Source organism: Eubalaena glacialis, chromosome 8 (assembly GCF_028564815.1).
Source record: "Eubalaena glacialis isolate mEubGla1 chromosome 8, mEubGla1.1.hap2.+ XY, whole genome shotgun sequence".
Classification (NCBI taxonomy): domain Eukaryota; kingdom Metazoa; phylum Chordata; class Mammalia; order Artiodactyla; family Balaenidae; genus Eubalaena; species Eubalaena glacialis.
The window spans coordinates 128,827,367-128,840,765 of record NC_083723.1 but is presented as its reverse complement, the minus strand read 5'-3'; the positions used below and the strand labels follow the sequence as shown (position 1 = coordinate 128,840,765).

General features: G+C 57.7%; 1 protein-coding gene across 1 annotated transcript in view; it reads left to right on the top strand.

Annotated features, from left to right (window-relative positions):
• Positions 1-13,399, top strand: part of PTPRN2 (protein tyrosine phosphatase receptor type N2) — a 702,618-nt gene that overhangs the window by 265,906 nt on the left and 423,313 nt on the right. The window contains 1 exon segment of the mRNA XM_061198224.1: positions 11,542-11,628. Coding sequence (XP_061054207.1) covers positions 11,542-11,628 — 87 coding nt within the window.

The window sequence follows — 13,399 nt, the reverse complement described above, 5'->3', positions numbered from 1 at the left end:
GAGACATGCTCCAGAAGCTTCTCCCACCCTCCCTCCACGGACGGACGGAGGTTTCTGCCTCTGTTGTCAGATTAACTGGTAATTTGGGATTCTCTGGGGCAAGATTTCACCAGATCTCAGTTTAAGCCTTAATGGATCAACTGTTTACTGACAAGAATCCGACACTATTCTTTTTCTTTTCTTTTTTTTCATAAAGGACTTTTGTATGTTTGGTTCTTCCTAAAAGGAGAAGAGCATGACGGGCAGCTCAGCGTCCTCTCACCCCTGACATTGGCGGGGATGCCGTGCTGGCCTTGCTCGTACATTTCCTGGTGGGCGGGGCTGTAGTTTCATCCTTTGCCACTTGCATTTTCATCCTCTTTACAAACCGGATGGATTATTCGAGACGCGTGAAGGGCAGGGCAGCCATCCCAGGTCCTCCAAGGACGATTTAAAAGTTATTTCAAGTTAGGTTGCCAGGAAGGGACCCCAGGATGGAGGGTGCATGTGAAGCAGAGGGACTGCTCACCTGTCAGCAGAGGCCACACCGCCTTTACCGCTGAAAGACTGGGAGCCATGAGGCGCGCTGGGCAGGGATGCCCCCCTGAGGAGACGGGCCCTCGTGTCCTACGGGGACCTGTTCCGGTACAAGGATCGTCCGAGCCGCGCAGACCGAGTCTGGGGAAGTAAACCCACGGCGTGAGCACGTGCAGCGGTCCCCGCGCCCTCATGGACCACCTGGAACCCCCAGCGCGGGGCGAAGCCCGGGTCCCACTGGTGGCTGCGCCCTGGGCCTCGGTGAAGAGGACGCGGAGGCCGCCTTGGGGCGGGAATCCCACGGCAGCAGGCGACCGGGGTAGTGGCGGCGGCGGCGCGGGAACGCATGGGGCGGCGCGCTCACCAGATGGGGCGTCAGCCGCAGCGCTCGCCGCGGGGAGGCCGCCCCCCGGGAGAAGCGGAGCGAAGGCCCGTGGGTCGGGGGAGGCTGTCAGGAGGGCGCCGAGGGGCGTCGGGCCGGGCGCTGCTCCCTGCCTCCTCCGGGCAAGGGTAGGGCCTGGGCAGTCGAGTCCGGAAGAAGGGGCCCCGTTTGGCAAGGCCTCGGGAGCGTGTGCCGCCCCTGGCCCGTGCGCTAGGCTGCCCTGCCGGCCGCGCCGGGGCCGGGTACCGTCCTCCTCCTCTCAGACACTTGCCGCTCGGAGCCCCGGGGGAAAGCCTGCCCGCCCTCCGCCACCCCTCACCGCGGTGGGAGAGCCGCGTGCTCTGCGCTCGCCAGCGCCGGCAGCCGGGGGGGCTCCCGCTCAGCCGCGGGAGGGGGTGTCCAGCCCTGGTCTCCCTCCGCCCCTCCCCGCCCCGCCCGAGCAGCCCCTCAGGGCTCACGTGGCCGCTTCTGTGCTCGTGGGCAGCCGGGCGCGGGTCCTGCCCATCTCTGCGGGTTCTCCCTCCCTTGCTGGAGAAGGGAGACCTCCAGAATGTCGGGGGGCGGTTCTGTGTGTGCGGTTACTCGGCGCCACTCTCGGGCCATGTCTCGATGACGTGTTCAGAAGGTTCGGCCCCTTCTCTGTGTGGAACCCTTCCTGGACAGCCCTCCCATGACACCATCCATCCTTTGGTTGGTTTGTCTTAAAAGACGGTCTTTGGTGTGATGGGTTTACTATCACTTAAGACTGGGGTGGGGGGGGAGATAGCCTTAAGGAGTAAAAATAATCATTTTTTGTATATTAAAAAATGGTACGAAAAAGAAACAAAAAAAACCCCAAATCTAAAATTCTTGACTGCTTAGTTGGTAGTTCTGGGGACTGTCAGTGAGAAGAACGGTGAACAGTGGTCTTCAGGCCCCAGAGGGTGGCCCAGTTCTGACTTGTCTGTTTCCTGACGGCCTTTCTGGACTTGGCGCCCCAGCTGTGAAATGGGACGAGTGTTGAGGACCCACAATGACCGAGACACAGGAGGTGCTCACAAAAGGAAAGAGATCCAGACGTAACACAGTGTGATTTTTCCCCTGAGGCAGTCAGACATATTTCCGTTCAGGTTGGTGGGTTGTTTTGAAATTCAGCCGAGGAAAGTACAAAAGTAGGCTGTGAGATTCAGAACTCCGGGGTGTCTGTGTTGTTAATGAAGGTGTAAGCAGTGTTAGCCGGGTGGGTCCCCAAGCCCACGAAGTAAAGAACCTCGCGATCCCGTGTCACAGCTCGAACCAGATCGCTACCTGTAAACGTCTCACCCCTGACCCAGCTCTCTCCGCGTCGCTCTCCTCGTACTGGTTACAGGAGCCCAGGGACTGAACTCGACTGTGCTCAGCCCACCCCCGCCTGCTTCCTCTGCTGTCACCTGGGGTGTGGTGCCTCCCTCCCCGCCCCCAGCTGCCCGGCTCCTCCTCCTCGTCCGGGAGACGCTACCCACGCTGACGCTGACGTTTCCACGCCAGCCCTGCCCCTGCAGGACCCCTCCCAGGTCTCCCTGCATCCCCTCCATCCTTTCTCCCCAGGAGAGCGCTCTGTAACCTAAACCTGACCGTGTCGTTCTGTCCCCGAGGACGGCGGCCTTGCCCAGGCCTGGGCCTTGTGGCTCCATTTGCCTCCCCAGCCTGCTTCCTTTCCGCTCTGGAATGTGTGGGGTCCTGACAGGAGGCCTTGGGTTTGCTCCTTGCCCAGCACGCTCAGATGCCACCTCCTCCAGGCAGCTCTCCTTGGTCAGGGTTCCTCCTCCAGGGCGCCGCCCTCCCTTCAGAACCTTACCTGGGGGTGGAATGATTCACCCTGTGGGGTTCTTCCGCTTCTAGCAGGGGCCGCATCAGCGTTTGCTCTGCTGCGTCCCAGCCCCTGAGGCGCCTGGCTCCTCCGAAGGCGCTGGTGGTCTGCGGTGCTTTCCTTCCCTCTCACACCCTTGACAGCCCCCCACCCGCTTTCCCTGCAAGCGTCCCTCCCTTCCTGATGTAGCCCCAGTGCTGCCGTAAGATCATGCAAGTTTCCCGGCTTGATGCCCTCACCCGTCCACCCCGCAGCTGTCACCGACCTCAGGACCCCGCCCTCCAGCCACGCCCGGGCTCTCACGTTCGTGGTTCTGAATCTCTCCGAGAAACACTCACTCCTCAGGTCGGCTGGGATGGGCTTCTATTTGGAGCCCCGCTCTGGATCTGTTTACTTAGTTGCAGACCATGCCTTCACACAGACATCATGCTTCTTGTGGCGGCTGCTCTGTCCGTCTTGGACCCCCAGCGCCAGACAGGCACTGGGGGTGCTGGGGGAGTAAGTGACAGGGTGAGAAGGGACTTCTGGAAGCTGAGGCCTCCGCTCGAGGATCAGCCCGCTGGGGGCGGGCTTTGCGGAAATTCTAGGAAAATGGATGTAACTGATGTGAGAGTCCTTCTCGAGGCACTTTGAGGATCCGATGGTAACAGAAACCCAAAGTCACAGAATTGAGTCTTTAAAAGCACCAGTGACAAGGCTTTTGCCTCTAAACAGAGGTTCTACTTAGAAAGCCCTCCCAGGGTCAGTTCACAGCCCTACATCTGCATCCTCAGTGCTGATTTAAGGGAGCCTGGGGGTCGCGAGGACAACCTGCCGGTGGCCGCGCTCCAGGGGCCTGGGCGGTGTCCCCATGGCCTCGGCTCGAGGGCCTGGGCATCCCGGGTGACGAGATGCAGCCACGGGGTCCCCTGTCCAACAGGCTTCCCTGGCTGTCAGTTTCGTATTTTTCACGGGGCAGCAGATTTGTGTTTGCTTTTCCCTATGCAGCATTTTGAACACACACAAGAGCAAGATACTGACCCAGGCCCAGCGACCCAGACAGCCCAGGCCGGTCACACCCCACCTACTTCCAGCTCTCCTCCTCCTTTGAAACAAATCCCAGTTATACTGTCTTAGAAGCATCTCATGAAATATCTTTAAAATAGAGGGATTCTTTCTTTTTAACATAGCGTAACGCCATATCACACCTACAAAGGACCCCAAAGCCCTTAATATCATCAAATATGTAGTCTGTGTTCAAATTTCCAGTTGTCACATCAGTGTCAGAACTTTGTTTTTGTTTATTAGCTTGTTGACTCGGGATCCAAATAAGGCGACAACTTGCGGGTGGCTCTTTGGTCTGCGATGGCTTGGAATCTGCAGGCTCACATTTGCTGAGGTTATAGAGCCGTGTTGGATTTTGATGTCTGCTATTGGCTGGAATTCTAGAACTGGAGGATATCTCACATTTGCCTGGCCTCTAACCATGGCGGTAGACGAAGTGAGAAAATGCCATAAAAGTGCAAATATGATGGGTGTTGAAAACAATTTCAGTGCCTCTCTGGCCCAACGCCTTCCAGGTCAGCTTGGCCATGTCTAGCTGCCCAGAAGGTGCCAGAAGGAACGATGGTGCCAGGGGACCCTTGTGGTCTCTGACTGTGAGCCCCCTTCCCGCATGGGACCCTTGTGCTGCAGCGAAGGGCGAGATGTGTTGTTGGTGGGCGGCGCCGGGAGGGGAAGGAAGCCCAGCCCACGCGGAGCAGGCCTGGAGCCTGGCCCTCCAGCCTCTCTCTGCCGCATGGTTGTCCTCAGAGGCCGACTCCTACCGGCTGGTTCTACAGCTCAGCCTGGGAGTGCGGAACGTAGGAGGGTCTGGGGACGTGGGGACTCTGCTCGTTTAGCCGTGAAGACCTGTACCTGTATGTATGTGTCTGCAGCTGCACCTGCACCTGCGCGGATACCTACGTCTGTACACCTACATCTGTGTTGTCTGCTTAGGTCTGTGTCAGCTGTATCTGTGTACCTACATCTACACCTACACCTACATTTGTCTGTACCTACGTCCATATCTGTGTCTGCATGTCTACACCTACAGGTACACCTACACTCATACCTATACCTACGTCTGTACCTTTGTACATCTCACATCTGCGTCATCTATTTATGTCCCTATCTGTCTGTCTACATCTACAGCTACACCTAACGTATACCTACACCTATATATCTGTACCTATGTCTGTACATCTGTACATCTACGTCTGTGTCATCTATTTATGTCTCTATCTATCTGTCTACATCTACAGCTACACCTAACCTATACCTACACCTATATATCTATACCTACATCTACATCCATATCTGTATCTACGCAGCCCACCAGCTGCTTTGCTGTTGGATTTCCATAATCATCGGGGAAGCTTAGCTTTTTGTCTTCAACGATGCCCTGAAATTCCACAGTAATCCCCACAGACCTTCATACCTTAACACCTGCAATTGATTTTTTGCAGAGTGTCATCTGTGTTATAAATGGGCCAAGACTTGAATCTGTCAAAAGTTAAGCAGTTTAAATTCCACTCCTACATATGAAGGAGTAGGAAAGAGGGAGAAAAATATGAAAAGATGAGATTTGCTCTGCTGTCAAAGTAGTAGTAAGTCGGCAAGTGAATAATGAAGCCAGAGGGAAAAGGAAAAATGGAAAAAAAACCAGTATCCAGAGGAGACTCAGTTGAGGCATATAGGCTTACGTAGAACGATGACTTTAAAAAGTTTTACTAGAAGCGCTAGCTGTGGATACTGGTTACGTCGGAGTTGGTTTCAGGCTTCAGATGAGCTTGCAGGGCCCCTACTTGGAGCTCTGCAGGGGCAGGTGGGCGGAGCCGCACAAGCAAAGGCCCCGCCGGCGTCAGGAGGCGCGTGGGCACCTGAGGGGCTGAGATGAGGCTGGAGGACGGGCAGTGAGCGGTGAGGTCTTCCCCAGCAGACGTAGGACGGCCCTGCAGGCGCCAGCGGTGGGTGGCGAGGTCAGGGTCCGCTCTCCTGGATCCTCTGCTGCCCACGGAGGAGGGATAAGGAGACCAGCCAGTGGGCATGCTGGCCGTCAGCACCGTGCCCACCTCGCTCTCTGTGCCACGGGCAGCGTCTGTGTTGTGACCTGGGCTGGACTGAAATCTGAGTTTGGCAGTGGCACCTCGACTGCTAGGGTGAGGAGTCCACCCTGGCGAGGTCTGTGGTCAGCCTCCGGGGCCCGGGCGTGGGACAGGGGAGCCAGCAGAGGGCCACCCGCTGCTTCTCGCTGCGGGGCTGCGCTGGCGGAGGCCGTGTGTCCCGAGGAGGCTCGGTGGAGGATCCCCACGTGTGGGTGCTGCTGGAGGTTAGGGCCGCAGGAGGGGCGGGGAGGGGAGAGGGGCTCCCGGGGGAGATGTTCCCTCCCTCCCCCCACTCCTCCCGGACCCTGATCCACGCTCTGCCGTATGGGACACACGGCGTGTCTGGGTCGCATGGAGTGTCTTGGAAGCAGGTGAGAATGACCATCTCAAGAGATGTAGGAAAAGCCTTTGACAAAATTCAACTTCCTTTTATGATGAAAACTCTCAACAAAGCGGGCATAGCGGGAACTTACCTCAACGTAAAAAGGCCATGTATGACAAACCCACAGGTAACATCATACTCAACGGTGAAAAGCTGAAAGCCTTTTCTCTTAGATTGTGCTACTATTGACTTTTGCTTTGTGGTTACCATGAGGCTTACATAAAACATATTTACAAGTCCCTTTTGAGTGGATAGCAACTTAACTTTGAATGCATACAAAAGCTTTACATTTTTATGTTTTTGATGTCAATGCACTTTTTATAAAGGTGACACTCTAAGACGTTGTATGCTTAGATTTGTATTAAGTGGTTGGCAAATTTTTTTTTTTCCTGGAGAATAAAATTGTTTTGGAGAATATATTTATTCAAATATATTATGGAGAACATATTTGTTAAAATTTTGAATATATTTATGTTGAGAAGCACAGTCTCATCTTGATGTTAAAAAATGCCAAGTTGTTAGCAGACAACAGTTTTTAATCTATTTATGATTTACCTGTGAAGAGTTGATGGTTGTTAGCAGTTTTTAATAAGAGTAATTCAGGGTTGTCAGAGGCTCGAGGTGAATTTGCCTGTGCTCTGCGATGCCGGGGAGCTCCGCCCTCACGGGAGCTCAGTGTGTCTGCCCAGATTGTCATAGGCTCACTCACTCACGCTCTGCAAAGCCGGGCCTTCATTCGACTCCTGCGGGAAAATGGTGGTGCGAGGCTGGAGTTGGGATCTTGAATCACTGTGGTGCCTGCAGCATCGTCCTCGTCAGAAGCGTCACTTCTCTGCACCGGGGAGAATTCCTGTGGGTTAGCAAAAACTTTAACTACCTTATAGGATTATTTAAAAAGATAAACATCATTATTTGTTATAATGATGGGTACGGATAACTAGAATAATTGGTGAATCCCGTGAAAATCTCATTTTATTGATTGATTTCAAGTATCATCTCATCAAAAAAATTTCTATCCAGGTTGACTCGTTTTCATTTTGTGATCCATCACTCATTTGGTTCCCAACCTTTGGTGAATTTTCAAATAAATAAACGTTCACAGTGAGGCAGTGAAGCAGCAGAAGCCCAGTCGGCTCTTGGACACAGAGTCCCAGGCGTGAACGTGCGGCTGGCGGGAGCATCCAGCCCCGTTGCCGCGTCCCGTTCTCAGCTTGCTTTCACGTGTCTCATAAGTAAGAGACGATAGCATTTGGAAAAATAAGACCTGGAGAGGTTATGGGTGCAGACGCTCTTCAGTCTGGTTGGGCTAAAATCCAAGCAGAGGTGCAGCAGTCGGGGGGCTCACCCCACAGTCGGGAAGCCGACATCCCAGCGTTAACTTGACATTTTCCGTTTCCATCTTTCTTTGGGGATTTACTAGCACGCTCTTGGGCAAGGAATTTAATTTCCCGAGTCTCAGTTTCCACCTCTCTCAAGTGAGGTTAGTACGGGGCCTTCCTCCCAGGTCTGTTGTGAGCAGTGAGTGAGATAATTTCCATGGAGTCACGCATGCCGAGGGCGGAGGGACGCCTTCCAGAAGGTTGCACGGGTCCTAATCTTTCTGACCCTTACACCGTTTTCACTAGTCTTTATTTCGGGGTGGCCTCCGAAGCTCCCTCATCACCTCCTCATTTTGGCCCCTTCCTCTGGTCCAGCAGTGACTTAGGACACCGCAGCCATCGTGGCGCGTGTGGCCATCAGGCTCTCCTGAGAGTGGGGCGCGGCCGCCCCTCAGCGGGCTTCTATCGAGGTCAGGATGCGGACGCAGTCCATTTCCCCTGTTTGGCTGACTTAGTGGCTCCCAGCAGCAGCCTTGTTTAACTCGGTTAAACAGCAGGAACGTGTGGCTTCAGAAAGGAAGTGCCTTAGTGAGGAGGCCCGGCCCAGCTGTCGACAGGAAATCCTTCCTACCGCTGATGACCAGGCGGGCAGAGGACCCCAGGGCCGCTGCTGGCTCTGACCTCGGGCTGCTAAAAGCGCCCCCATCGCTCTCTTCCAGGCGGTGCTGGGCGTCCAGGTAATCAGGGTGGCAGCTGTCACAGGCGAGCCCATGAAATTGCACGTGCTGTAACCGTCCATTGACTTTTGAAATGAACTCCAACTGCTTTCTAAGGAAGTTCAGACCATGAAGTGACAGCTGATGGCCACATAGTTTAAAAATAAAACGGAAATAACTGCGTGCTCGTTTTGAGTGCAGTCAGCACCCTCTCGTTTGTCCAACTTGCACAAGAATGGAGCCACTGTTGTCCTGAGCCATTTGCCCTGCCTGCCCGGAGCCGTGACAGCGAGATGGGAGGGGCTGACGGGGTCACCGCGCGGCTCTGGTCGTCGAGGCGTCTCCTTGGAGAGCAAGCCGGCCTCTGAAAACATTCTGGGCTGGCGAACTTCATCATTATCTTCAAGGCTGTTTTAGATAATCTTGTGATGGAGGAAAATGTTCAATTTCTGGGCTGTGAGGGTGGAAGAAGGTAGGGCCAGGAGGCTCACGGTGGGCCTGACATCCACGACGGAGGTGCCGGGCTCCGCATCTCCTTACGTTACCCCTTGTTGAAGACAAGCTAGGAAATGGGGTTAGTGGAATCTTGTAGCAACCTGGTTGGGAAGCTGGTTTGTGTCTGGCAGGGGCATAGGCTTTGGAGAGAAAAAACAAGATAAGAGCTGGTCACACCCTCAGCAAGCCTGCAGCTTGTGCACAGAGACAGTACCGAAACACGTGAAATCCTCAGAGACCTTTGAAAATAAGTGGCGTGCTGGGTGGTTTTGAGTCAACGTGCAGAGGGAGGTTCAGGGAAAGGAGGGAGCCTCGCGGCCTTAGGGGTGAGAGCTGGTGGGGCCTGCTTGGTGGCCAGGAGCCGGGGAAGGGGGGACAGGGCCCTGTCTTCCTGACGCCGGGCTGTGGGACTCGTCCGCCCTCTGATGTGGCGGGATTTCTCCTGCGCACTGAGCTGGCGCTGTGGTCAGCACCGGATGGCTCCCTCGAGACCCGTCCCCAGCAGCAGGGCACAGGTGCCCACGGGGCTGCCATGAAGCCAGGCCTGTCCCCACGCGGAGCTCGGGGTCCCAGCAGACTTCACGTAGATGCAGACACGCTCGAGCACCAGGCTGGCTTGAGGAACAGACGGACCTGACTTGCACCTCCTGGCAGGGAGGGTTCCGAGTGGACTCCTTTCCCAGTTGGCAGCTGACCTCCTGGCGGGGTTGAGATGCCAGCTCTGAGAGGTGTCCCTGGGATTCCGTGAGTGAGGGGACGGGGTAAAAGGGCCCGTGTCTGCACCACATGCACACACACCTCTTTAAAAACATTCTTATTTTAAAACCTCATAACGTGAAAGCCTCTGGAGAGCGTGTTTGGGAGGTTTGGGGGACGCGTCCACCCTTGATGGGAGGGTCCCCAGCCCTGAGGGCTACTTACTCAGGAAGCAGGATGGTGGGGGGCAGCCCCTCAGTTGCAGACCGGGACCGACCTCTCCTTCCTCACCTTACGAAGAACGGCTTGGAGGCTGGAGAGAGGGTTTGGAGTCCCCAGCAGGGGTGTGGCGAGCGGGCCTGGCACAGTCAGTAAAAGTGGCGCCACCGGCAGCAACCGGTGTCCCCACCCAAAAATCACATTCCAGCTCCTTCGCTGGGCTGGCGGCCCTGTCTCCCCCCAGAGAAGAGGTGGGTGTAGCGTGAGGCGCCGCCGTGGGCGGCGTGGCTCCCAGCCCACACCTGCCGCCAGCTCGCGGTGGGACTGGCTGATGGCAGCCTCCCGAGCGGTGACTTCACTGGGTGACAGCGTCTTCCGAGGGACGCGGCGGTCAGCCTGGGAATCTCGGAGCAGTCGCCCCCAGTCCTGTCGCTGCGCCCGCTTCTCTGCATCTCCTCGGGGCGCAGAGACGTCTGGAGTCCTCCCCTGACGCCAGCCGACCTCACAGCCCGTGTGGACGTGTCTACGCGGGGATCCGGCTTCCGCCCTTCCCGAGGCGTCCCCCTTGCCCCTGGTCTCGCTCACCTGCTAGTCGCTCCTGCCCGCACACCTGAACCATCCCAGCAGGCTGCAGGGCCTGCCCGGCACCCACCTCCACAGCCCCCGCCTCTGGGAGCCCCCTTGGTTCCTTCTCGTGCCCTGTGCCCCCGCTGGCTCTTAGAGTCACGCGGTTCTGGGACAGCCCATCGGGCACCTCCTGCATGTTCACCGCCCTCCACTCACAGGGTGCCGCCGGGGCTCCTGCCGCCCTCTGCGGGGGGCGAGGGGGCTTGGCACCTGGGTCCTCGCGGTCGTCCCCCGGGCGTGTCTGTGTCCCGACCTCCTCTTGCCATGGGGACCCCAGTGCTGGTGGATGAGGAACCGCCTGATGACCTCACAGACCCTGTTTCCACGTGAGGCCACATTCTGAGGTTCCGGGTTTAGGACGTGAAGGTGTGAATTTTCGGTGACACAGTTCAACCCCAACGACACAATCCCTTTCTCTTGTTGGTGACTTTGCTGCTTGTGTCCCCACTTGGATATAAACCCCAAGAAGTAGCTCAGTGTTTGTTGTTGAATTTCCCGGGCAGCGCCCGGCACCCCGTGGCTTTCTTGCACATGTGCTGAATGACTGAATGATAGGCTGGGACGAAAACCCTGGCTGTCGACGGTGCTCACGTAACCGCAGGCGAGTTCTCCTCTGAAGGGCTCTGGCAGGGTTTCACGGGCAGCGCCTGGGGTGCGAGACAGGCTGGGCTCAGGGACCTGAGTCACACGCGCTGCTGGAGGTGCCCCCCTGGGGGCGCTGGCCTTGCTGGGGGTCCGAGGCTCCATGCTGCAGCACGTGAGCCCCTTTGGGGAGTTGCTGCTGCTGGGCTGCCCTGCCATCCTTAAAAGCGTGACTTTTCAGTATCCTCACGGGCGCATAACTCATTTTAGAAGTGAATCCGGATCCATTCAAAGACATGCGTTTGCTCCGTACGTTTGACGCCCCTCCGGAACTTGGATTCCCGGCCTCCGCTCCTCCGCCCCCCTCCCGTCTCCACCCCCGCCCCCCGGCTGAGATGAACCACTTGCCGGTTCCTGGGCCCATCACGCTCCCCTAACAACCCCGTTCGCGTTGTACTGTAGGTTTATTGCTGGAAAATGCAGGTGATTCATCACGGCTGGGGAGGCCTCTGCCCCCGGTGCCTGCAGCCCAGCCCTGATGTGCCAGGGGCACAGCCAGGGCAGTTCTCCGAGCAGGGCGGGAGGGCGGGCTGCGGAGGTCCCTGCTCCTCGGGTGTGACAAGCCCACCGCATAACCCTGTGCTCTCCCCGCAGCCCGCTGAGCCCAGAGAAGGGGACGGAGGTGCTGGAGGACGTGGCGCGTCTCCTGGACATGCCGGCGGGTGTCTTCTCGGACATCGCGTGAGTGTGGGCGGGGCCCTGGGCGTCTTCTCCGTCTGGTGGGTCCACCGTGAGCTCGTGGGGTTTGTTAATTGTGTCACAGAGAAACTGGTGAGGGAAGAAGAGGAAGGAAGGGTCCAGTGGGGTTCAGGTTGGTTCTGTAAGCGCAGCTGAAACCCGAGTGTCCTCAGAAGGACTATAATCCCCTGAAAGAACCCCGCCCCAGGCCTCAGGTCTCCCCGCTGCACCAGGAACCACCCGGGAGGCTCTAGACCATCGGGACGGCCTGGCCCCCGCAGGCGAGCCAGGGCCTCGGGGATGGTGCCTCAGCTAATGAGGCTCTTCTGACAGCTCTGCGCACGTGGTGGTCCACGGGGACAGTTATGGCTACACAAATGTTTACCGAGCGCTGAGTGCCCGGGTGGAGTGGAGAGCAGGCGGGGGTCCTGCTCCGGGGAGCTGAGCTGCCAGCAGAGGTGGACACGTAGACAGAGCCGGAGAAGGTCAGGCGCCTTCCGTCCTGTCCCCGTGAACAGAGGGATGAGGCTAAGAGGGAGGAACCTGGGGCAGGAGACCCCACCCACGGGGGGGACGTCCACATGGGAGGGTCATGCGGCCGTGGGAGCCCGGCCGGGAGCCCAGGTGGCCTTGGTCCCAGAGCTGGAGCCACCGCGGATGCTCTCCAGGAAAGCGTCTTTCTAGCCACACGGAGAACGAACTACAGGGGACCCAAGCGGAGCCCAGGTGCCGTGGGGCCGCTGAGGTCTCCGGTGACGGGCCATGGCCTCGGAGCAGGAGGGGCGGGTGTGAGACGAGTCACCCGCTGGTAGAGGGTCCATTTCTGTGTTCCGTTAAGCCGCACGCGGGCCCCCGAAGCCACTTGTATTCCCACCTGTAACGTCAAGGGTCCTTTACAGTTGTCCTTTGTCAAATCGCATTGATTGGCTGTGCGTCCGGCACCGCTCCTGTGTGCAGGACCTCCAGGAGGGTCTGGTCATCAGACTCAGGCCCTGGAGTGGGAGGGCCTCACACAGCCCAGCGGGGAGCCATTCCTGCTGACCGTGGCCACTTCCACAGGCCCTTTGGCCCTGTCACAGTCTCCGCGTGGCCCAGTAAGCAGGACAGACGGCCTGAGCCGGAGGTGCTGACTGTTCCCTTCAAAGAGGAGGAGGGGGTTCCTGGAGCTTCCTGCCCCGTGTCTGGCTCCCGTGGGCAACTCCCCTGGGCCGCTCACACCCCTGGGTCCCCACAGGCTTGGCCACTGAGGACCCAGCTCAGGTCCAGTGGTCCCTGCTGCATGTCTGCATAAGCACGCCCGGCACGCTGACCGCACGGCGTGGGTGCGTGTTACACACACGCATGACGGAATGAGTGATGGCCCCCCAGTGACACTGCACCCCTCCCTCTGTAGAGGGGACATTGAATGTGGCCCAGGGCTGAGGGAGGGAGGGAGGAAGGGAGTGGGCGCCTCCTTCATCAAAGGCAGGAACCTCGTGTGAGAACTCTAAGGCCTCAAGTACCAGGCAGAGGGGTCCTGAGGCAGGAGCTTCCAGGAGCAGCTGGCGGCCTGCGGCACTAGGAGACCGTCCTCGCGGCTCAGAAGTAATCACCCGAATCAGCTCTAGAGTGGGGCTCCTCAGGCCCACGCGGGGCTGTGTTGATTGAACCTTCATTATCTTCCTTCAGCAAAACCCTCCGTGGTGACCAGGCAGCAGGCGGAAGGCAGAGGCCCCAGCCCCAGGCTGTTTTCCTGGAGACGTGCCCTCTGCTGCCCCCCTGCCGCCCCTTGTTT